Genomic DNA, 27,173 nt, shown 5'->3' with positions numbered 1-27,173 from the left:
TTTGCTTTTAAAACAATTTTATATACAGTATGACCCTGAGGGAAAGTTAAAATGAGTTTTAGCTGAAGCCTTAAATTCCTAAGAGCATTCATGTTTTACTTTATTAGTTTCAACAATTGAGAACTTGCAATTCTGTCAGCACTGCAAAGTTCTGTAATGAGAATTGACAACAAATTCTCCAGTTATGTAAATATGTATTGTTAGTAACCTGATAACAGGCATAATACAGTACCTCTATACAGTAAGTCAGTACTTTTGGGTTTTACTCATATGTATGAAAAACAAAAATGAACCACTACAGCACTTTTAGTATTGTTGAGCAGAGAACAGGTTCTTTCTACAAAATGTGGCAACCTCTTAGTTTTTCAGCATCTAATACAACCCAGATGGGATTTCCAGTCAGAGTAATTGTGAGTGATTTAGAGGCAGAGTAAGAGAGAAAAAATTTAAAATGAATGAACTGAAGAAAGCTTTTGTATGTGTGTCACTGAACATCTACATGAGATAACTGTTTTTAGATTACCACATCTGTCTCTTTGGCTTTTGAGCAGAGAACTTAAAGGGCATTTGAGGTTTAACTTTGTCTAGATAGAAATGAATCATGGCAAATACTGTAGAAAATTAAATTGCTATGGCCATTTCACAGCATTCAAAACATAACCACCTAAGAAAAAACTTTGGCTTAACTTATATTTTCTCAAGGCAAGCAATTACAAACAGCTAGATGACTCCTCGGTGTGATATAGCTGTTCTTTTAACCGATTAAATGGTCTTGAAAGTGTTATGAGAAACACTTTTCAGAATTATGGTGACCAAGAAAGCCAAGAGAACTGTGGGAAATGTTCACATTGAACTGTTATCACCATCTCGCAGTACTATATAGTCTTCATTATTCAAAGTGATCTTTTTGTTTTCTTAGACAGCATAAATATAAATAGATGAATAGATGGATAGATGGATGGACAGATCAACCAATTGCTTACAATTCTTGCCTAAATTAGAATGAATTTGCAACACTGCAGGCGGATGTCAGCCATGCTATGATATAATGCCATATGGGAGAATGTTATCAGTCCCCTGCCTTCTATCCCCATCACTGGTGGGATTGTCATTTATTTTTGACATCGTTATGGTGCTACGATGGTACTGTCAGTGGTCACCTTACAGCCTTTGTTTTGTCTGGCATGGTGGAGGACTCTCTTTTTAAGATTAGAATAATTGGGGTTCATGTGCACAAATCATTACTGACTTCGCTCAAAATAATATCCATATCTTACCTCGACCAGCAATGTTCCCAGACCAATTGCCTGTGTCACTCTTTTTGACATACAGCATGATACCATTATAGAAACTGGATTCTTTTGGGGAAATGTGAAACAGCATGAAATGTCTCATGCCCATTGCTTGCTGGGATATTCTCTGGCTCCTCCATGCCCCTGTATTGGATAAAGCCTGTTGGAAAATGCATGGATAGATATAAGCATGTTGTTCAGTGTGAATACAGTACATTAGGTGGATTCCAAAGGGAGCTACTGTAGGAGCTTCTAACATTCTAAGACTTTAAATTGTCTCAGAAAGTTCAGTGCCCTCTCTGACAGAATTCTCTTCTGAAAAAATACCACCAGTACCAAACAGAACTTTTAGCATTTCTGAAATTGCTTGCATTTATACAGCACTTTTCATCCAAAGGGATCCCACAGCAATTTACATATAGAAGGGGTTCCACTTCATCCACCAGTATAGTACAGAACCCAACTGGGTTGACAGTATCATGCCAGTTATCATGCCAGTTGTCACCAACACACAGATCACTTGGAGAAGTAAGCAATTATTGCACTGATTGAACACATCACCTAGATTTATCTTTGACTACATCATCAGGTAATAAGCAATGAAAAAATATTAAAATCTGAGTAATATTTATATTTACAGTATTTTTGACTATAATATCAAAACTAGATTTTAAAGCCATTATAAAAAGTTGTCAGATTTTCCCAGTGTGAAATGAATGGTTTATTTTTACAAATATTGCCCAGTGTTCTTAGTTTAGGAAAGCTAAGCTAAGCTATTTCTCCTGATTATCCACATCAATGTTTTCCTAACAGCTTTATTTCTGCTCACAACTTGTTTTAACTTTGAAACTTCTTGATTGCATGGAAACAGCATAACATTTAAGTGTCAGAGCATCATTGTTTCTTTTTTAACTAACACACTTTTTGGAAAAGGGCAGATTGTCTTGTGCTTCAAACAGTCAGAACAATAAAATTCAAGAGAAAGTTTGAAATATTGCAACTAAGCTCATTAAAAAGATAATGCAGTAGGTATTGGAAAGATAAAGGTTGGCTGCTAGCACACATTAGAGCGAAGCCTTTTAAATCCTGTCTTTGAACAAAATTAATAATTTACCCCATGATAAAAAAGAAAGAATCTTTGCCTTACAATAATTTATTTATTACAATGTTCAATTTCCAGTTGACCTGTAAGAAGAACGAATTTGAAAAAAGTAAATCCGAATACTGAAAATCTGCTCTGCTTTCTAATCGAGGTGAATTCACTATAAATCCAACATTCCAGTCTGTATTTTTTACAACCAATCTGTGCAGCTCCCTTTGCTGAAGGAAAATTGACCAAAATAGGACTTAGAAGTCCTGATTTGTAAAGTTTCTCAACTTAGAGCTTAAACTTTCTGAAAATGTGAAAAATACAGTACAGTATGTCTGAATCTTGAGAGATAACTCATAACATAATTAGAATTATAGGCAGAATATATGGTCACTCATTCTATTTGCAGAATAAGTATTTTAATTTGCAAGCATTGAAATGTTAAGCCTTGACAAAGGTAGAATTGCAAATTCAGTATAATGTTCTTTGTAGAGTTCTTCTGGTTAAATTAGTGGTTTCCAACCTCCTTGCAAGTGGGAAATTTAGGAATTTCTCCCAGTGACCATTTGACTTGCAGATTATTTTTCACTGCAGCCTTTTGAACGTTATTTTTATGTGTGTACTGTATACTGTATATGTAACGACATTGCCACGGATGTCGGAAGGGACGAACCATGGAATGGCAGGAGAGCAAAAAAAGAACCTATGCGTAGCAGTGGGATGGGGGTTGGCCCGGGCTCAGCTGTTCAGGAAATGCTGTATAGAAACCTATGCCCTCAGGCCACAGATGTGGGGCGACCTGGTGCTAGGCGGGTCTCAGGGTATCTGAACCTCAATGCTGAGCGAGGAGGAAAGCGTGACCTGGAAACATATAGCCCCAGACAAAGACACACCGGAAGGACAAGCAAAGCACAGGAAACTCCTTAACTTCAGTATTTTTATTTGGTTGTACAGTATATGTTTGTTGATTAGCATACTTTTTCATTACTGTTTAAACTTTTTTTTTCCAATTAGCCAGCCATGTCCCACATTAGGTTCTATTGTGCTCATTCTCATGGTCGAGCAGCAGAATGAGCTAGCATTGACGTAGCAGTCAGTTACGTCACCTTCCAACATGTCTCTCAGCACTGGTTTCCACAGATACCAATTAACAAGAGACCTGGACCACCTGAAGACAATTTACGACCATGCCCATTTCAGGTGCTTCAGAATGTAAATACTCAGATCTGACAGAGCCTGGGGCTCTGTGACAGAGCTTCTGTCACTTAGCCCTTCAAGAATTTAAGTATGTCCCATTTTTCTTACAACTCTCCCCTGAGATTTCTTACAAAATCTCCCTTTTGCTTGCTATGCTTATCTGCTGACTCGGCTGTTATCCTGTTTGTTTTCCTACAACTTGGGCTTAGACTCTCCCCTTGTGATTTATGAATGTCTTCCTGGACTAAATCCTCACTTTGCTAGACCCTGACTACTCTCTAGAAACCTTCACTGTGCTTTAGCTTTGAGAAACTGATCATCGGCTTTGACCTCAGCCTGCTCGACCCTAATTTTGGACTGGGGTTCCTCATTTCCTAGCCACAGCACACTTGGTGCCTGTGCGTTCCCTGTGTGTGTTCTGCCTGTAGAGTTCCCTGTCTGAGCGTACAGTTGTTTCAGCTGCCTCTCGCCCAGCACATGGGTTCACTCTATGTCTCAAAGATCTGCTTTTAGTCCCAACAAGCAGCGGGATCATTACAGGCTCCTATTAAGATCATAAAAAAATAAAAAGGTTGCAAATGAGAGGAGGCCATAAGGCCCATCTACAGTAGCTCATTTGGTTGCTAGCAGCTAATTAATCTGAGAATCACATTCAGCAGTTTCAGAAGCTAGGGTATCACCTCCAATAATTTTGAATATTTGAATCTGATTTCCTTACAAGTCTAAGAAAGGTTGCATTATTTTAGTTTGTCAGTGTAGGACATTCCTTTAAGGATATCTACAGATTGTTCACAATTAGAAACTAACAAATTTTGCCAGAAAAGATGATGGAAACAATAAGAAAAAAGGCCCTATGCTCTGTGGACATTGAGATCTTTATAAGGTAAAATGTCTAGCTTTAAAACTTACAGTGTTAAGGTATGTATAATGTTGATTATGATAAAAAAAAGATAGTAATTAGAATTTTTCCTGTTTTGGTAGTTTCGCATTATCATTATGCCTACAGTACACTTTAATTTTCCAAGTACTGTTTACTTGTTTTTAACTTATCCCCCCTTGAAAACCTGTGGTTTTCTTTTATATTCAGAAAATTGCTTATGTTTTGCATGGACAACACACATGTGTTTGTATATACTGTATATCAAGCAGAGTACATCTGTCAATAACTGCCATGCAGAATCTCTGCTTGTGTTCCAGACTAATATGGAGAGTTATTTTGCTGCTGTTCTGATCTATAAAATCAGAGACTTGTTGTATCTTTGATACTATGTTATTTAGGCTCTTCTTAGCATTAATAACATAGTATGAAAGATACAACAAGACCGTTAAACTTAAAGTTTATTATCCAAACAAAGAGCCTGTTAAAATTCACAATTTTCATTCCATTTCTACCACATTATTGAGCTGAATTAACATAATTGCACTATTATTTAAAAAGAAATAGGAAATTGCATTTCTAAAAGTCACATTTGTACCACGGAGGATGTCACAAAAACTAAGACAGACTACAGAGAGCACATTGATTAAAATGTTTTCAGAAAAATAAATCCAAATTTGGATTGCTCCTAAAATATCTGTGTTAATAATATTGCGGAAAAAAGATTTTCATGACTTATGCTTGCCTTCATAGTAGGTTACACAAAAGTTCTTTTAATACGTTATTGGTTCATGTCACCTGAAACATACAGATAAGTTGGAAAAAATAAAGGCTTTGAGCATATCTTACAATGCAGATAAATCCCTTTTGTTTTTCTTGGTTAACTCAGAATCCAGTAACATAATGTGTGGCTGTGTAAAAATGGGTTTGTACTGGAACAAGTTGATTGAGTGGTAGGAGTTATGGGCAAATTTTAATCATGGAGAACAAATTTTCCATTAAGATGTCAAACAGAGAATTACCATCATGTAACTTGGCTGAAATGTAGTTAGTTCAAAGTTCTCTGGTGTTTTCAAAGCTCTATGGGGAAATCATTGTTTCATTAGTTTCTTTATAAAGTAAAGCATTACTGGATTTAAACAGTATTGAAAATACATTTTTTTATGTTTTGAGTAAACTTGCAACAGATTTTATGGATTAGCATTTGTGATGTTGCTGGGGGTGCAGTCCTCATACAGGTCGTCCTAAAAGCGGGTCTCAAGACAAAACATACTCACAATCAAGGATTATATTGTAAAAGGCGTAACTATTTTATAAAGAAAATAAATTCTAGCTATCATCTAGCTAGCATCTCTCTCTTATAGTTCTCAGCTCAATAACAAAAATAATTTGCTGTCTTTCAAGAAAAACAAAAAAAAATAGTCCAATTCACAATTCCTGGTTATCAACCACAGTTGTTTTTTCTGACCTTCAGCATATTTAGTTCACTTTCTGCTCGCAGTCCAAACTTCTTATGTAGGGCATTTCTTAATTTTACTTCCTCAAGTTCAGGTGCACTTTAATTTCAAGTCCATGTTGCTTCACTATTTTTTCTTTCTCCCTCATCTATTGTTTAACAGCATTTTATTACACCATATATCTTCCAAATAGCTCATTTATTTGGTCCTCTATATTACTCCAATCTTTGACGGCCTTTTGAGTATCTTTACACCTCACCTCATAGCATTTCCAGTTAGGGGAGGGTCTCTCTCCAAGGGTTCGGCAATCAATATTCAGAACATGTCAAACAGCTAAGCAGTTATCATTTAATGTAGACATATGTATGTATATTTTAATGTAATGTATAATTAAAAGTGTAAGACATTGAGCTGTGGGAAACTGAAAAAGATTCATGCATTTACTGTATGTTGACAGACTGTCTTTCACTTCTAGACAGCATAGGGAAAGGATAAGAAAGGCAAGCAAAATGTTAAAATGTGTAATTAAAAATAATTTAAATCAAGGAACACTGTTGAAATTGTACAATAAGTAAAAAAGACCTAATTTAGAATATTGTGTTGAATTTTGATTACCATATTACAACAGCAATATTGTTTCACTGGAACTCAAAGATGTTTAAGGAAGAGCAGAAGTACATTCAAAACAGAAATTTTCACTGTGAACTCTAATAAAAGAATTTCTTATAAAAGAAACACGACCAGCAAGTACAACTCCTAAGTCTTTTGTTTTAATAAAGTCAATTCAGTTTTAACCTCTTCAGGTAAATTAAATATAGAAATGGTGTTCAATCTCTTTGTCTTGAAGGAGCAAATGTACTGGGACAATTGGCAGACAAGTGTCTCTTGTTGGTGAGATGTTTGTTTTTGTATAAGCAGACATTCATAAAATAGATGTGAACTTCCTATCAACCAGTTTTGATTTCACTTCAGTGTTTGGAGTCTGTACTTGAACGCCAAAAAAGAAAACCAAACCACTTTCCATTAAAGAAAAGCAGGTGATTTGAAATCAAAATAAAATAAAAATTCAATTAAAAAAGCATAGCACCGACATTTGGCATACCAAAGTCAATTGCATTTGGATTTTGCGCTTGGAATATACAGAAGAAGAAAGAAACCATAGGTATTTTACAATCAAGAAGAACAAGAATTTTTTTGCAATTTCTAACAGAAAAATAATTATATCTTTCAAAGACCATACTGAAATGATTGTCAGTGAAATCACCAACAAGCTACAAAAGGCAGAGGTAAAGGTATCAAAATCCACAATTTGTTTAAATCTGAGACAAAATAATTAAATGGGATACTTTGCAAGATGTAGACCTTTCATCAGCATTAAGAACTCAAAAGTATGATTAGAATTTGCTCAGAAGTATAAAGTATAAGGGAGAAGGTTTAATGGACAAATTAGACTGGAAAGGTTATGTGTGGAAAAAGAAAAAGAAAGGTTCTAAAGATGTTCCTAAGAGTATCACATAATACAGTATGTGACGAATGGTGGAAGTGATATCAAGGCCTGGTCATGCATGGTCATCTTTATCGATGATGTAACTAATGACGGCAGCAGAAAAAAAAAATTACAGAAAATGTTTATCTATATAGAAGAAAATTATTTATACGTTTGTACCAAAGCATACAGTATAACCAATGCAGCCAAGGCGTTTTCGGGGGGAAAAGACTGATCAAATCAAGCTCCAGATTTCAATTCAATTGAGCATTTATTTTACATACTGATGAAAAGACTGAGGTCAGAACACCTGAAGAATAGACAAGAACTTAAATGGCTACAGCAAATGCTTAGCAAAGTGTCCCAAGTGATTACTCAAAGGGTTGCTGACTTCTACACTCTGATATTTGGAGTGTATGTGTCTGAATATTTATAATCACCTGAAATCACTGGATTGAATATAGAGTATATTTTTGTTCCAAAATGATCAAACGTATGCATGGAATTACCCCCAAAATAAAATGAACACTATTTTGTACCTAAAATGCAAAAATGAGTTTGTTATCCTAACTGTTTTGTTTCATCTTTTAGGATGAAAAGTGCTATATATTTGTTTTCTTCAGTATCTGCTGTATACAGTTACACAGCCAGAGGACCAGAAACCAGAAACATCTAAAAGGCCTATCATTGTGCTTAAGATAGTAAACACAGTTTTTTCACCCCTATAAAGGCTTGTCAGCCTGATATACAGCAGTTAACTTTGACCTGCAAAACTGATGCATGTATTTAAACAGTAGTTATACTTAAGTAAAAAATAGTTTCTTGCCTAAAAAAAGTTATTTGAAAAAAATCATTTCACACCTTTGTGGATTAAAATTCTGTAAAGCTGAAAACGTGTTGTGCTTATGTCTTCACTTTCAATATTTAGAACTAGATGTATTGATTCGATCTACCTTAAATGTTTAATTAAATTATATTACATTAGTGCATTACACTTAAACTGGAAAGGTTTTCTTATCAAGCAGTGTTATACTTGTATGCAATCTAAATTTGGGCAGTTTACTTTTTGCAGTGCTGTGGCTCTTTGTGTAGCGTGCTAGTCTGCTGTCTGTGAGAGGCTGGGTTCAAATCCTCCGAATAAAGTGCAATCACTGAAGATCTGGGTTCAAGACCACGGACTGCAGCCAGCAGTTTTTTTATTATATATGGTATATGTATTTTTATATATTTTATATATGGTATGCAGAGTGATATGGCCAGCAGCCATATCACTCTGCAACTCACAACTGGCAACCCACTGAAGCTAAACAGGTATGAGCCTGGTCAGTACCTGGATGGGAAACCTCCTGGGAAAAACTAAGGTTGCTGCTGGAAGAGGTTTTAGTGGGGCCAGTCCTGTGGTTCATGTGGGTCCTAATGCCCCACTGTAGTGATGGGGACACTATACTGTAAACAGGTGCCGTTCTTCAGGCCTCCTAATAATCCCCATTTATGAATTGGCTTCATTACTCTGCTCTCCTCCCCACTGATAGCTGATGCGTGGTTAGCATTCTGGCGCACTATGGCTGCCGTCACATCATCCAGGTGGGGCTGCACATTGGTGGTGGTGGAGGGGAGTCCCCATTACCTGTAAAGCGCTTTGAGTGGAGTGTCCAGAAAATGCTTTATAAGTGTAAGCAATTATTATTATTATTATTATTATTATTATTATTATTATTACTTAGATTGTAAAACTATTTCTTGTTTTATTTCTTTTTCGATAAATATTATCATTTATTCTAGAATACAAACAGTAATTCAGGCTAATACTTTAAAGGTCTCAGATACTACTGTAGATGTTAAAAGTTGTTTTAGCTAATTTTCACAAATTCTGATTTTTATTCTCAGATTAATTACAGCTTTAACAGTTTCTATATGTTCATTTGGGGATAAATTAGTAACATTCAAGATAGCTTTCAAATACACATTGCTGTCCTTGACAAAGCTAGAAGGGATACATACAGAAGAAACTGTAAGAAACTACAGGATAATTTGTTGCAAATATTTAATTGACAATCTATTAGCTACAGTATGTTCAAAGAGAAAACAAAAATGCAAACTATTAGTTATTTTGATATTAGAATTCGAATTAGTAGAATTATTAATCTTTAAAATTATTAATCTCTGCCTTTTTCATTATATGTACAGTGCCCTGCTTTCCCTATTTATTCTTTGGTGGTATCTACTGCAGTTACAGACATTTAATAGCAGTTTATCCTGATAGATGTGTATTTTGTAATGCACAAATTGTGATTTTAGCTTAATGGATATGTAGAGAGAAAAACTATTTAGGTTTTTGAGGACTCTGCTCAATGTGAATTTAATACTGCTAAATTATATTGTAAATTTGATTTCTTAGCAACTGACCTGAATAAATAACAGTCAAATTTGTTACAATGATTGAGCATACTACTGGAGGCTTTGTCTATAGCTGTAACATACAATAATATCCAGTAACATACAGTAACATCCTATAACTCCTTAGTGCATCTGAGATAACTAAAACTTGTACATGTATTTGTGGGGGCTGTGTGGAGTCGGGATTAGGATTCTGGTCACACAAACTTCAGGTTTACCCCCATTGTTCCTGTTGTAATGTTTCATAGCCGTTCAGGGACGCCAAATATGTAATGTAGTGGCTCTCTGAAGGCACCAGTTCTGTAGGGTTTGGGCATTTACTGAGACAATTATTAATTGTAGCAGTAAATCACAAAGTTGATTCTTTTGATGGCTTTAGAGTCCAACCATGCGACATAACTCAAACAACGCACACACACAGGTACTAATACACGAGGATACATTTATTAATACATAGAATATGCATATAAACCTAACAGATCTTATCGAGAGGGTTATCAGAATACAAAAGGTATATATTCAATCAGTTACAAAGTGTTACACATATCAAGAGGACATACGTTCAGTATATCATTCATTAAGACCGTTTCGTAAAGTGAACTTGGTTACAACTTCTACATTAGATACTCAAAACAAGTACATAACTCTTAGGAATTAAATTGATATCAACTGGTTGGGATAACAATTGAATTCTCGAGCTGTAATGCATTGAAGTTGAATACTCATCCAATTTCTGGGGATTCAGATCTCCTGCGGGCACAAAGAAACAGTTGCAGGCTGTTGCTGTCCAATCCGCGCTGTCTGGCTCGGTGCCAGGCTGTGCTGTGCGGCTTGCGACGGTGCGCTGCAGATGCTCACTGGCCTGCTAGTTAGTGTTGGCTTTAACTAGCAAAGTTTGCGCACAGGAGAAAAGATGACTGTGGGTCCCAGCAAGTCAGGAAGAGGACCGGTTCGTTCCTGATGAAGCGTTAGTTCTGAATAGTGATTCAGCTGTCCACAGTTCCGACCTGTTCACGAGGCCTGCTGCTGGTTACTCTCTGGCAACCTCCACTCTAGACTCTTAGAACAAAGGAAAGTTCTGGCACTCGGACTCACTGGCCGTTCCGTGGTTGTCCGGGCTGAGTCTCAGGATGGTCAGGAGGTGCGCTGCGAGAATGTCCTGCCCTTGGGAGCCTTCTGCTCCTGGGCCGTCCTGCCCTGGAATTCTCCTTTGAATTCCCTTTAGAACAGTCCACAGAATCCTCTCCAGAATCTTACTGAATCTTGTTGAATCTCCCCTTCTGAATCTCTCAGGCTCTCTGTGTTGCCTGTTTTTACCTGGAGGAACTTCAGCTCATTCATTGGCTGAAAGTTCCATGGGCATCAGAGTCCCACGTGGGTTACTCGGCCCTACCAGTCCCTGATTGGTTGATCAAGGTGAGATATGAGTCACTTACTGCTGACACTTAGGAATGCAGTCCAGATGTCCATTCGGCACTCCCTAGACTGATAGGCGCCAATGGATGACCATTGATCATGATAGCCAGGCTTAGCTAAGTGCATCCCCCTTTGGGAGCTGTCCTAGGACCTTAAATCACCCTGCACTAATGGTCTCTCTGTGGCTGCACCACAGAGATGAACAGAGAAATGGGGCCTCATTTGGGAAGCTCAGAAACACTTAATTCTGCCTTATTATTAAGCCTCGCCGCTACACTGTCCTCCTGCTGTACAAAGCGATGTCCTGATTTGTTGAGACTCACCCTGCAATGGAATGACATCCTTTTTCTGGGGCAGGAGGAGAAATTTTCATTTTCTCTCTGCCTTTTGCCAAGAAATTCAGGATATCCTCTTTTCTGAATATTCTCCACGTTCTAATATGGATTGCGTGTCTAAGAATATATATTGCAGCTCTTTTATTTTAGAAAAACAGACTATCAATAACTGGACAATCTGTAAAAATATCACACACGTCAATCAATAGTGTATAAACACTACATTTGAAAAACCTTTTAAAATAACTTTTTATTGATTTTCTTACAAATCAAACAAAGCACAATGTAGAAATGTCGGAATATATGCAAAGATATGTGCCACTCTGAAAAGATTCCCCACTGTATCTGCACAATGTTAACGCACCATAGTAAAAAAAGTCCACCTAATCATCAAAACATGTAAATGATTGGGTGCTTACAGCAAATTGCAAATTATGTATGGGTCCTGAAGGGAAGCATTTCAAGCAGAATTTATAAGTATCTATTCTGTTATGTTAACCAGGTTAATAAACCTGGCAGATCTGTCTGTTATTGCTTCAGTAAACTCCAGTGTTTTGCCCATAATGGCAAAATTTTAATCACATTCTGTTGTAAGTGCTCTAGCAGTGACATTTCAACATATTTTCCAGAATGCGTTACTATACCTATAATTTAGACATTTAGAAATTAAGTTAAAATTAATTAAAACTATTGTAATTTAGGAATCAGGACTGGCACTGTTCCAGTGTTGTTGTTTTTTGAGTAACAGTTGTGTTTTAAAATTCCTTAAACTTGTTTTGCACAGCAAAAGAAACATCTGATCATGAAATAAATATTCAAAAGTATATTCAGATGCTCCTTGGCTTTCAATTACATAGTCCATTTATATAAATGTATTGTCCATGCATAAAGAAAACTTATGTACTGTAACACCTTGTAATGAGGCTTTATTAAAACTATGTCTTCCAATGATCCATGTTCCACCACATATTCCTAAGCAGAATTATTTATCCGTTATGCAATGCATCTGTCCACAACTTTACAGCTCTACAAAACCTGCCTAATGGGATCAGTTATTTGACATTGCTTGACACCTAATATTTTTCAATTGATATATATAAATTATGTATACAGTATGAGTTGAAAAACATACAATAATTCATTTAGCTTTCAAAATAAGGTTGCTGTTGTTTCCCTAGTAAATAATCATCCAAGCATTGGTTTTCAAAATATGAAGTATAACAGTACAGGATGACCAGTGTTCTGCATTTTTCACAGAAACATATCTCCCTAATACAACTAGCACTCATTGCGCCTTCACTGGATCCCATTTAAGCAAATACTATATTTAGCTTTCTGAATATTAGACATTTGTTTATCTTTATATCCTCTCATGATTTAAAATATCACAGCTGTGATTATTGGAAATATTCATCCATCCATTTTCTAGCTCTAACTTTTCTAGCTTTCTAACCACTTTAAACAATACAGGGTTGCTGGGCACCAGAACCAATCCCAGCAAGCAATTGGCACAAGGCAGGATACACCACGGACAGGGCGCCAATCCATCGCAGAGACACAAACATGCAAACACTCACGCTAGAGTACATTTTCCTAGAATGAAATTACTAGTATGTGTCTGGACTTTGGGAGGAAACAATGGGAGAACATCCAAATTCCACACAGACAGCATCAGAGGAATTGAACCCAGGGTCCCATCATTGCAAGGCAGCAATGCTAACCACTGCACTATAATGCTGTCCCCCATACTCTCTCTATATATATATATTTTCAGTGTTATACTGAACCTAATGTTTAAAAATATGTATTATATATATATTATAATACTAACTAGAAACTGCAATTCACATTCCAAAAATCTGATCAATCTCTTATGTTTAAACACATACAAATTAAGTATACTTTATAGACTGTATTCAACACTGACCTATTCTTTTGAAATAAAACAGTTCCTACCGCTTGTTTACAAAAAGAATAAAAATATTATCTCCCTGGAAAGCCAACTTTTAGACACACAAAACAAATAATTTTCTTATGATTTACTGTAAATGAAAGGTAAAACATGGATGAGTATTATAGTACATATACTTGTACACAGTTATATACCTACCTTAAACCTTATGCATATTTTATTATTTTATACTGCAACATTGAAGATCTCTTGATAAAAATATTAGCCTATATACAGATAGTAAATTTCAGGAGTCCACATTTGCTGCTTATAATAGTGATGCATGTAACACTAATAAAGTAAAAGCAATTTAAACTTCATAATTTTAAAGCAATATAAATTTGTGTATGTTTGCTGATACATTTCATCTTTTGCAAATATGCAGATTTTTTCTCATGTCTGTAACAGTACCAGTTGTAGTGTAAAAATATACAGTAAAACCCTGCCATATTCTTTATGGAGAATGGCAGAAATGTAGAATAATCTGACCTGAATATTTCTGAGAGATGGGTGGTGTCTTTGGGTCAGCAAAGAACATGAAATCTACACAAGAGAAACCAACATGACACCCTGCTGCATTTTCACTGTGAATTCCATCCAAAAACACCATCACAGTAGTTAATAAACTAAACCCAAAGACAAATCCTAACAAACCATGATTTCATCTTTCCTTCAAAAATTATTCATTCAGAAAAATTAGACAAAATGCCAGAAGAGAATGTATCCTACAGTAGATATACAGTGAGTTATCCTGGCTAATTGCTATTGTGATTTTTTCCAGGTACTATCACTACTTGTACACTTACTACCTACCAGCAAGCCTTCTCAGCATGGTGGATCAGATGGCCAACTGTGAAGACATCCTAATGAATTTCCTGGTTTCAGCAGTCACCAAACTTCCACCAATAAAAGTGACACAGAAAAAGCAGTATAAGGAAACAATGATGCAGCAGGTACAAATATTGATTGAATTCTTTGAGATTCATTTCACCATCTAGCAAATTCCATATTCTAGTTTTCTATCTTTCTTGAATATGCACATTCAGGAGTGTTTATTAAAACAGTGGTTAACAGGATGTTGATAATGAGAACCTTTTAATATAAACATACTGTAACTATGTTCAGTTGGTGTGTACATGTTAATTACTGACAATCGAAAGGAAACCCAAACAGGCTGAATCACACCTAGAATAAGGAAATAAACTAGGAAATATTGAACTCTAGGCAAATTACTTAGTATATGTCTAACCAAAACTCCACCTAAACACAGTATCACAAACACAAATAGCAAAAACTAATTGCTCATTAGGAATTTTCATAATGCATTTTTTTAAAGTGCAACACATGTGCCCAAGAAAGGTCCAGTTGTTTCAAGCAATAATAAAAAAGTATACACTATAAACTGTATACTCTGTGTATGTGCTGTAGACTTGGTTTCTATAGCAATTGTTTTAATTTTTCTTCTTTCATTTCTTAAGCATTTAGATTTCTTCCGTACTTTCCCAGAGAGTCCCAGAGAGTTCAAGTTAATGCTTAAAGTTCATTCTTTAAAAAAACACATTATAGCATTATAATAGTAATTTACAATTGATTCTTGGCTTAAGAATGTCAGCCATACAGAATGAAAATAAGCATGTAAGAGAACAGGATATTGGGCTTATCTAGCTCATTTAATTTTTGGTAGCCTATTAAATTGATCTGAGGCTTTTATGAAGCTATTTCTTGAAAGAAAGTATGGTATTGGTTTCAATAACACAGCTGTGTAGCTACTTCTAGACTTCTAGACTACTAGATACTTTCTACTTATCCATTTGGTGGAGATAATCAGTGTATTTATAGATTTTGAATACTTGAATCATTTCACGTCATGGTCTTTTCTGTCCAAGGCCAAAGAAAAGTTACTGTATATATCTGTATACATCTCACTGTAAAATATTCTTTTGAGCTCATGAATGTACATAGTTCAGCAATCATTTCTATGTATCTCTGACTGTGGTGACCTGTACTGAATACTGAGTTCTTTCTTAGTTGTGCATATTACAATTCGAATTTTACATTCCTTGATTAAATATTACCCTTTTAGTTATATATCCTACAGCCTTTTTATTGCACATTATATAGAGTATGAATATTATGTGCCAACTTTGACATTGTATGTAGCTTCACTAAGAAGAGTTTTTTTTCTTGAAGTATCATTTTTCAGTTTTGTTTTTATAGTTTGTGATTTTGTTAGCTACAAGTAACTCTCTGCAATTGTCATCTCCCAGGAGTTTGTCCACTCTTGAATTTTATTTACATATTTTTTAAAATTTGCAGTTTCTACACTGTTTGCTAATCATTCTATATTTGGTATCATCTACTGAGTATACCACAAGCTAGATTATTAATATAAAGAGGCAGTCTGGTGGCTCTGCAGCTAAGGTTCTGCACCCATAGCTGGAAGATGTAACGAACGACACAATCCGACGAAGTGGGGAAACACTGGGGAAACGTCATGCAAGAATACGGGGCTGAAGACAGGGGGGCGTGTCCAAGGTGCGCTGGTGCACGGGGGAGGTGCGGCCGAGGCGAACAATCCAAAAGAGTAGTCCTTAGAGAGTATCCAAAACAGAAAGGTAAGTCCAAAACCAGGAGATCCATCAAAACGCGGAATTAAAACACGAAGGCCGGGCCGGAACCGGCGGACAGGGAACAGGAACGGGAACCGAGGTTAAAACCTTAACGGGACCAGGTGCTTCCAGGTCCCGGACTCGCACGATACGGAAATCAGATGCGGAGCCCGGATGAGCGTCAGCGCCTGGCTTTTAAGGTGGGCTGGGAATAGGAAACAGGTGCACAGAATAAAGTCTTAAGTGAAAGGGCTGGAGCACCCTTAAGGAGGGGGAACTATAATCGTGACAATACGCCCCTCCTTTTCAGGGCGGCTCCGAAGCCCTAAGAAAAAAAAAAAGGGGAGAGAAAAAAAAACAATGGAATCCAGGCTGCCAGGGTGCCGTCCGCGGGGTCCAGGTGTTGGCTCTGCATTCTGTAACGAACAGTTCTTTACGGACCCTATGCGGACGACACAATCGGACGAAGTGGGGAAACACTGGGGAAACGTCATGCAGGAATACGGGGCTGAAGACAGGGGGGCGTGTCCAAGGTGCGCTGGTGCACGGGGGAGGTGCGGCCGAGGCGAACAATCCAAAAGAGTAGTCCTTAGAGAGTATCCAAAACAGAAAGGTAAGTCCAAAACCAGGAGATCCATCAAAACGCGGAATTAAAACACGAAGGCCGGGCCGGAACCGGCGGACAGGGAACAGGAACGGGAACGGGAACCGAGGTTAAAACCTTAACGGGACCAGGCGCTTCCAGGTCCCGGACTCGCACGATACGGAAATGGAAATATTTGCATAGTTAAAATCCAAAACAAAGACTTAAGAATTGAGGAAAATAATAATATATATAATAGGATTTGTTTGCTTATGATGTCAGGATACACAGGAATGAATCTGGGCTACAAGCTATTGAGCTACAAGCTCAACAACTATTACCTGTACCTCTGTTTTGTATGGGGCTGACTCTGTTTGAAATGTTGACACTGGTGTCTGAATTTCAGCATCTGTGATGGTAGTGTTCTGGTGAGCTGCTGCCTTGAATTTTGGTTTTATTGTTTCCACATCATAGATTAAAACATATTTGTTTGATTATGGGATGTCATGTGAGATTGTTTGGATAGGCTTCTGTATTTTATTTTGCTGTAGTTTTGTTCTGACAGGAACTGACAAATCCAACTCATGGTGCTGGATCGAATAGAGTAGCTCTATCTCAAGTGCATTTGCAGAACTGAATTTCTGGGCAGTTTTAACATATGTTTAAGCTGTTGTTTAAACTAAAAGAAATTCCAGTATTTCTATATATTACACAAGGTACAAGGTAGAGATGTAGGGGTTTTGAGTGAATTTACTGGCACAATGTTTGTACCTTGTGTAACAATAAATTGTGTGAGCTTACTTTGGTTATAAGGAATTAGTTGACACACGTAATACATTCATTGATATGCGTATAAAACAATGTTTACATAAAAACATTCAGGGTAAATACATAAGAGTCTGCCAGCATACAGACGGCAGCTCGTTACATGAATTATCAAGCAATAGCAAGTAGGAAGAAGAGATACATCAAAAGAAGAATAATGCGTTTAGTATACCATTGGTTACACTTCCAAGTCAGACTCATTAACATAATCAACATTCAGATGCTCATATGTAAATGCTACTTAAATGAATTAAATTGATATCAACATGTGTTAACAAAACAATTGATTTCTCAAGGGCAGTCATGATGAATATTGAAGTATACTCATCCACAACCATAGATTCATAGCTCCTGTGCAGAAGGATGGAGAAACAGCTGACTGGGTCAATCACTATGCTGTCCAATGCATGCTCTGCAGGCTTAGGCAGCTCGAGGTATCAGGGAGAGAGATCTGCTGTAGCCTCGCACTGACGATCGATTCCCTCAAATGAATTGTCCAGGTCAGCGCTAAGATTAATAGGGGACAAAGTCTGTGCACAGGGTGATGACTGTTTAGTCAGTGCAAGTCACACAAAAAGGAGAGAAACTCGGTTTGCTCCTGGCATAATGACTCTTGCTGAATAATGCTATATTCAAGCATGTCAACAAAAGTCCAACCGTATTACGCCGCTGAAGATACGGATGCATGGTGGTTGCTAACTGGTAGTGAGGTGCTGCTGCAGACTACACATCAGACAGAATTCTATCTTAACGCACAGGCTCACTTGCTTTGAGAATAAAAGTTTAAGTCCCAAAGAAAATATGGTCACTGACTGGGCAAGAAATCACAAGGTGGAGAGGGTTCCCACACCCTGCAGATGATTGACCATGTCTTGTCATGATTGACCATGTGACTTTTAAGATTGTGTTCAGATGTGCCTATCTGCACATGCTATCTGCTAGACAACAAGGCGCCAGCAGTGGGCATCCATCTTTAGGAGTATCGAGACTGGATCTGGACAGTCCTGAAGATGCTTATCCAAAAGATAAACTCATCACTCTTACTTACCCACATGCAAAGACCAATAAATAAAAGACCTTGTCCATACACAGGCTTATTATTAAGTGATTTTTAATTTATAAATAATGTTGGTCACATTCTGATCTTTTTAAATTATTTTTAATCTACATGTGTTTGAATGGAGTCACCCTATCCCATTATAACTATCAACCTATCATCTCCACTTGTGACACTTTAGCCTGAATACTAACCACTAACAATCATCAAACTGTCTTTCTTGTACTTAATTTAGAAATGAAACAGCATTAAAGTGTAAACATGCAACTATAGTACTATGCTCTTTAAAAAGGATATTTAAAATATGGGGGGGGGGGGGGCAGCCTTATGAGACCATTGGTTGAAGAGCTCCCTTCATATATTAAGGACACTAACCATGCTCTCCAACTTTTTGATGATTTCCATTTTCAGGGACCAGAATGTTTCATGCACACACTGGACAAATGCACAGTGATTGATTCAGTTACCACACTCTAGTACATCTTACAGAATTGGTCCTCACGTTGAATGCCTTCTCGTTCAATAGCCTTTTTTAACAGCAGGTCAGTGGCCACCAGAATGGGACCCAGCTATTCTTTTTTTTTTGTCGCCTGGGTAGAAGAATGCCTGTTTGCTTCCTATACCGTCATTATCCCTGACCTTCTATAGGCAACATGTCAATGACTGCATCAATGCTGCCACATGCTCTAACGACTGGCTTGAGCATTTCCTGCATTATTTCACTAACTTCCACCCATCCCTCAAGTATACAGTTCATATATCTTCCACTACTCTTCCATTTCTGGACAGAAACCTATGCATTAACAATCTTCCTACTTCTGTCTGTTACAAACCTACAGATTCACACAGCTATCTCCTGTTCAGTTCATTCCACCCCACATTTGCTAAAAACTCTCTCCCTTTTTCACAGTTCCTCAGGTTCCGACAACTTTGCAGTGGTGACATGGACTTCCTGACTCACAACTGCATTCCATTGGTGCTTCCCTTCCACCCTAACACCCTTTCTATTTCCATGAACATTAATGACCACTTTTTCATCTTACAGCATGATCCCTCCACTGGTACCCTCTTTTCTGACCACCTACTGCCCCATCATCTCATATCGCTGACTATCTAATCTGCACAACCTTCTTTTTCACAGCTCCCTTGACCGCCCACAGCAATTATCCACATCAGTCACTTTCTCCTGCAATGGAACTTGCAGTATCACCTGTTAATATATCACATTCAAGGCCCCTCTGGACAATTCCAGATGACCCAGATGACATCATGTATTACCAGCAACCTTATTTACTGCATCTCTTGCAGAAAATGCCCAGCTATTTATATTGGGGAAATGGGAAGGAGACTGGGAGATTGTTTCAGGGAACATGTCAGAGTTGTGAGGATCAAAGATCTCTCCAAGCCCATTTCACCTTTAATGGGCATGATCATACTGACCTCATCGTCTGCGTCCTCACAGAGGGGTTCAGAACTCCTATTGCAGGAAGACATCCAAAACCAAAATTGTCCTGAAACTAGGCTCACACCTTCTCTTCTCTTTCTTTCTAATCATCTCTATTCATTTGCAAGTTTTGATTTCACATCTCTATTCCAATTCTTCCAGAGTGTTGATATTCCTTCTCTCATGCTCCCTGCCTCCTCTCAGCTACCCTGTGTTTTGTTCTCCCTTGCTTTATTAGCTGTTGGTTTCCCTCTCTCCCTCACACCTGATGAAGTCTCCACAGCCAAAACATTTTGGACCTTTTCTTTTCCTTTCAGCATGGAATAAACCTTTACCTGATTCTTTGCAGCCTATTCATGATCATGCAGTTACCTACATGAACTTATTTAAACTTTGTATACTGTATACAACATACAAAAGGGCCTGCATTTATACAGCATAAAACCCAAAACCAATTGCATATTGTATTATGCAATCATGCCTTATTTCTCTGCAAGTGCTGAAATTCAATAGCTGTTGGGAACAGCATGACATAGAATCCCAATTCTAAAAGTAATAATAATGCACACAAACTGAGGGTTAGAACTCTGTGGACACCTGGAACGTTTTGTTAAATGCACCCCAGAAATGGAAGAATTGGCATAAACTACTTATTTCTAGGAAAATTTCTAAACCTTCATGAAAGAGACAAATTCTATTTCAGAAAAATGATCCTCTCTGCTTTGAATCACATCTGTACAGTTTATCCTTTAGTCATTCTGTTTTAGTATGTTGCCCATAATGTTGGACATTATTCTTATCAAAACCTAATAATTTCCATTGCATTTATAAGTCAGTAGCAGTCTTCTTTTTCAATTTCCTGTCAATCTTATTCTTAAATGTTTAATCTTTCAAACAATCTGTTACCTCATTCAATTTTGGACATCTTTTTATACACATTTATCATACAAATTATTTTTTAATCTTTTTCTTATGAACTTCCTCAAGATTCCCCTTGTTAAATGTACCCTTTTTACAGACTTGTCATTTATTGAGAGGGTGTGTTGTGGATACAGTATGTGCACAAACATGTTTTATGTCTGTAACGAAAGCGTTCTTTCCGGACCCTATGCGGACGACACGATCCGGGGTTGAGTGAGAATACACGAGGGAAAAAGGCATGCAGGATAGGGGGATGAAAACAGGGGGCGTGTCCTTGGTGTGCTGGTGGTCGGGGGACGTGTGGCCAAGGCGAACAATCCAGAGAGGAATCAAAAGGGGAATCCACGATGGAGCAAAAGTCCAAAGCCGGGCGGTCCATCCAAGACAAACAGGATAAAAACAGGAACCGGGTCGCGGTCCATCCTAGACAAATGATTAAAAACAGGAACCGGGTCGGAACCAGCACAGGAACGGGAACGGGAACAAGTACAGAAACTTAAAAGCATAACGGAGCCAGGCGCTTACAGGTCCCGGACTCGCCTGGTACGGAAACCAGAGCAGAGCCCGGATTAACATCAGCATCTGGCTTTTAAGGGGGGCTGGAAGGAGGCTGGAATAAGGGGCTGGTGCAAAAAATCAGGTCCGAAGTGAAAGAGCCGGAGCGCCCTTAAGGGGGAGGGACTACAATCGTGACAATGTCCTTTCTTGGAATGATGCTCTCTCAGTTACTATATATTCCTCTTGAACATTGTTTCACGCTGTTCATTGGCTTATATCCGAATTAATTCAGGTTATTTAAACTTTCTAAAGTCACCTAACCTGTGTGGATATTAAGGTGAGACATTTCTGAGGGGTGTGTGAGCCTTCATTTGTTGGCAATCCCTCATGATTGAGAATAATTGTCTTTTATTAACCTAAAGTTGACTAGAAAGACAAATACAGGATACAATTTTTGTTATGCTACATGCATCATCATCAGGTTACTGGAATTTAATGACTCATGTTGGGTTAGTTTTAATTTTTGATAATTGAAAATTAAAATTATTTAACCACATCTGGTAAGTCAGCTACATTTCAGCAGGTTGTTATGAAATGTAATATGGCTCTCCGATATGCTGAAAATAGTTTAAGGTCCATGACACACCTTTCTGTGACTCCTGTTTGGACCTAAAAGGCCTTTGTCAAGTCAGAAGGTCTAGGGAGGTCGATGATGTACCCAACATCTGTCCTAAATTTGACAGGCTGTAAAAACCATTTCCACTGTGCCTCTTGAGATTCTGACCCTGCATTGGGAGGGTCAATGAGAAGATCTTCAGCAGGACAACAGGAGCATCATTCCAAGAAAGGATTATTTAGGAGAAAACCTGTAATGATTGTGCGTTGGGGCTGGAAGATGTCCATGCACAACTTTTTATTGTAGAGAAACCATTGATTCACCAGCTTCCACACAAATCTTCACAACACGTTACATTGATCCAAATGGCATAGAGGCAATAGTAATTGGAGGTCTCATACTGCTGCCACCTTCATCTACCATAAGAGAGGTTGAGTAATTCCAGCTAATTTTCTGTTGCCTGGTTTGTTGTTGAGGACTTGGTTACCAGAGCCCTGTTTGCTGAGGTATTTGAAACATTTAGTTTGGAACATTTGGATTCCAATTCATTCACTGTCAGTGAATATTAATCAGGACCAGTCATCCTGCCTAGATCTCCTCAAGAGCAACCTGGAAAATCATCCAGTTCTATGTGGAAGTAATGACCAAACGTCGTAAAAGCTGATGTGAGATAAACAGTTAATAAACTTTAAGAGTTAATAAACAGTTGCAGGAAATGCCTCATTGAGGTCTTTGCTACTTAAGAAGGTGCCACCAGTTACTTAATGTAAATGTTTACATATTTATACATACTGTATACATATGTTTATTTATTATTAGGATAGGACTTTTGAATCATTTGTCAACTGAATAATCCAAATACAATATATCGTATGTTTAATCAAGTCCTCCTAATCTTTTAATAAGACTTTCTTAAGATCTAATTGTGTTTTAACTATAAAATGAATGATAATATAGACCATTATCAGGGGTTTACTTTTTCACTGAATTATAAATAAAATTGTTTGACCTTTTTTCACAAGCCTTTATACACTTTTTGGTAAGATTTCAGTATGATATGTAGGTGACCCCACAGTTTCTCCTGCCAACATGCAGTATAAATATACAAGAAGTTCATCATATAGCCTATTAAAGACTCTTAGAATAAAAGCCATTTTAATCTGGTTTAGGGATGAAGAGATTAATTCATCCCTAAAGAAGAGATTAATTCTGATAGCAGTAGCTCAGGCAGTTCTGTGACATGCATCTGGCCTGATCGATGGTTGGGCCAGGGGCAAACTGATGAGTCTATACATCAGTGTGTTGATTAATGTCTTAATTGTCAAAGCACTTTAAGAGTCTACCTTCATCTTTTCTTCTTGTCTTGTATTATTACATTACACATTCTCTGTAGCAATATCTGCATTACCTTTAGTAGCAGGGCTTTAAAGACTATACAGATGTGGGGTAGGGTCAATCTCAAAAGAAATAAACTGTACTGTGTTGTTCTTTGTTATTTGAAAAGCTGCCAGTGAAACAAAGAATTTTACTGGTGGGAAAACTCTTTTCAGTTGAAATTAAGCTATCAGTTCTGAAACAAGTGTTTATTCAATTGCAAATTGACACTCGGGTTATTTTAATATTAGTTAAGTTTTTTACTTACATGTAATTCATCAGATTGCATGTGATTTAATTTTAATTTGTCACAAAAACAAAAAGCTGGTTACCTGTGGTAGAAGTTGTAGTTACAACAACAGCATACTGTATCATTTAGAGTAAACATAAAAGGTTTCACATTTGCTCTAGTAAGCAAACTTGCATTAGTGCATCTGTCATGTCAGCACATGTGTCTCAACTCTGTCCTCTGGGTTTGTCTTCAGGGCTCCAAGACGTCACGCTGGGCTGATCCTGACCACTTTGCCCAGCGGCAGGCCTGCATGAACTCCTTCAGCAGCTGGTTTGGGTTCATGCCCTTGTTGCACTCACAAATGAGACTGGATCCTGTGCTGTTCAAGGACCAGGTGTCCATCCTGAGAAAGAAGTACAGGGACATTGAGAAGCTTTAGAAGAAGGGAATGGATTTGTTTTAATGCTGGGATACAAATGAAAGATCAGCCCATTTTTTAGTAGAGTTTGAAATGTTGCTTGGTTGCCTCAACTATCATGATCTACTCTGACTTGACCTGTATATTATAGTTTATTACAAATATGCAACAACTGACCATTTTCTAATAATTGTGGTCTGGGTACTGATTATCCAGGAAACATTGTACAATGTGTGGTACCTGTGAGTTGGATTCCAAGGAATTGTGGTAGATTAATCATGATCATTAACATTGAACAGATTGCTGTGATCATCAGCCTCCTTTAAAGAAAATCCATTTGGATATTACTTGTTACATCTTGAAGAGAAAAGCAAAGATCTCGTCACTGATGCCTTCAAAGCATCCTTCCATTTTCTTGCAGAAGTATGGAGAAAAAAAACACAAGAATGCAATGGAAGAGTCGATAAGAGCTGGAAAAGAAGTACTTCAGCATTGTATCTGTTGCTTTTATATTGTTTCATTACTGGGGCTTCCAAATGAGAAATTCATTTTTGGCTGCTCTACTTTCCTTTATGCTTTATGTTTATTGCCAAAAACAGCTCCTGATAAACATGTTAAGGTGGTGGGTACGTAGTTTTTCTGGCTCAAAACTGTGATCACTAATTGTTTCTCTGTGACTAATGAGTCAGTGTAACAAAAATAAGTTTCTAGGATAATGGGAAGAATATGATACAAATAACCTTTTGTGTTGTTTTTGTCTTTGTCCACAATACATTTACACAGTGTAGAACCTCCAAAACAAGGGTGGTAATATCTAAACTGTAACTAAATCTATACAAGGGGTCATACTTAACTTTAAAATCTTGTAAAACTTTGCTGGACACAAAATTGTTGTTCTTTTAAAGTGAACAACATTAATTATTAGCTTACATTTAGTGGAAATGTTTAAACAAAAGGTTTTTCATCTGGCATTTAGGATCCACTTTTGCTTTGGGTTTGTTCCATCTTCTCTCTTACTTATTTATGCTCATCAATTGTTATTTGAACTGTTTTTTATTGTTTATTTTGTTTTATTGGTTATTGGTTTTGCAATATTCTGTTTTATGTGTATTGCTTACTTGTCAGATATTCCTCAACCTTTTATAAACAAATGATTGCACCCCAATAAGCTATCTAAACATTTCTTGTTAAGTTACCAATTGGTGATGTCCTGACAAATTCACTATATCAGATAACTGAATCATAAATTTTACTCAATTGCACATGCTCAGCAGATTAATTTCCAAAAACCTAATTTTTGCCTCATTTTGAAACAGTTAAAACCTTAATGGTAGTAGTTACAGTAGTAACTGATGACAATTTCCAAAAAGCATGGGAGACAAGTCAGTGGGTCTCTTTTTTCAACATTTAAAGGGCCCTTTGTATATCCAATACATGTACAGTATGTTGAAATATGTTTTATCTGTGTTTTAAATAAAAGAAAAATATTTCTTATTTAAGTCACATAATGCATTCACATACTGTAACTGAATTCTGGATACGCTGAACAGTATGAACCTCCTGAAACGTCATTTTTAAGGAAAACATAATTGTTTTCATTTTATACTGTTTGGTGCCATGGAATAAAAGTCACACGAATTAAACACCAGGATATCACAGTCATATTCTTCTTTCGCTCCACCTATGTTTGTAGTTATTTCATTAAGCAGTTTGCATACATTAATTACACAGGATTACTCTGCAGTTAATGACTAAAAGATACAGTACACTATTAAAATGATGGTGTCTAAGAACTGTGTAAGAGAGCAGTCTTTATTGTGCTGAAACCTGGGAAAAATCACAAGTGTGTTAAACTAAACAAATAATGAGCTCAATTAAGTAAGAGCTCAGGTGGAACAACATCCCTGGGACACTTTGAGGACTGGTGATTGACAGACTTGAGCCAGTTAATTTAGTAACATAATAGCCATGCTTTCTGACCGTCACAGTGTTTCTTGTGCAGTGTCTCTGATTGCCCACAACTCTCCTGAATAACAGAGTTTATGAAAGAGATTTATGTAAAAAAATATTTTTGTTAATCAGACTTTTATGAATTTCTTTGTATTTTGAGAAATTAGAGATATTCTGTTGTAAGTCATCTGTTGAAGAGAAAGGCATAGCAAACCAACAGTTAAAAGTTAGAGGCAGCAACTTGGGAGCCTTTCTTATTTAGCGTATGTGATGATGTAAAGAGATTTCTGAAAACCAGCTCCTTGTTACAGTGACTTTCTCTGAACATTAAAGGTTTGTCTTCACTTCACCATGCTGATGTTATCATGGTATTGTCAGGTAGTTTTTATTGCTTGTGCTTTAGACATTACAGTAATTGTACAAACTCCACACAACAAAGGAGACTCGTCTAGCATTTCCTTTCCTCAAGAGAATAAGAAAAAGTGAATCACTTTATTTCCTTCAAAATCTTCTTCTATACATTTCAGTTTAGGTTTATTATTCAGGTTTTCAAGTACACCAAATGTACTGTATGACAATTAATACCTTTTAAGTCCTAAAAAAAGAGTTACACATTTTATAATAAATATACTGTGGACCGTTCTCAATGTCTTGAGTGTACTCAAGAAAATTTTAATTTAATGTAACAGTAAAAAAAATGTATTTTTTAATTTATGTTTTACGTTCAGTTAAAAAATGTTTATTAGGTCATTTAAAAATGTGACACCAATTGACTAAATGAGACAGGTAGTTTTAGACAGGTGTTAAATCCACTGATAGCTACCCTGTTATTCCACAACTTGTGAGAGTACAGTTATCACTGTGATCTTCCACATACAGAAAATGCAGAAAACAGAAAAAATAATTTCTTTGCTCTTTTTAAAGCCTTCTTATTTCAATACAAAAAAATACAAAACATTAAACTTAATTTTATATACACGTCCAGGTGCTTCTGTGTTCTATTAATAACCATGCCTTTTTGTATTGTTTTTTTATCTTGAGACAATGCGGTAATGTCATACTACCACAGACATCCATGAGATTTTGTGTCTAATTGTAGTTTTTCCTAAAAATACCTAAAGTTCCAACAATATAGTATGTCTCATTGC

General features: G+C 36.9%; 1 protein-coding gene across 1 annotated transcript in view; it reads left to right on the top strand.

Annotated features, from left to right (window-relative positions):
- Positions 1-26,374, top strand: part of LOC148839443 (exostosin-1-like) — a 399,059-nt gene extending 372,685 nt beyond the window's left edge. The window contains exons 10-11 of the mRNA XM_088933943.1: positions 14,280-14,451; positions 23,911-26,374. Coding sequence (XP_088790069.1) covers positions 14,280-14,451; positions 23,911-24,096 — 358 coding nt within the window. The 3' untranslated portion in view covers positions 24,097-26,374. The remainder of the gene's footprint in view (positions 1-14,279; positions 14,452-23,910) is intronic.
- The last annotated feature ends 799 nt before the right edge of the window (positions 26,375-27,173 follow it).

Source organism: Atractosteus spatula, chromosome 2, assembly GCF_055471065.1.
Source record: "Atractosteus spatula isolate fAtrSpa1 chromosome 2, fAtrSpa1.hap1, whole genome shotgun sequence".
NCBI classification, from domain to species: Eukaryota; Metazoa; Chordata; class Actinopteri; order Semionotiformes; family Lepisosteidae; genus Atractosteus; species Atractosteus spatula.
This window is presented reverse-complemented; position numbering and strand designations above follow the sequence as displayed.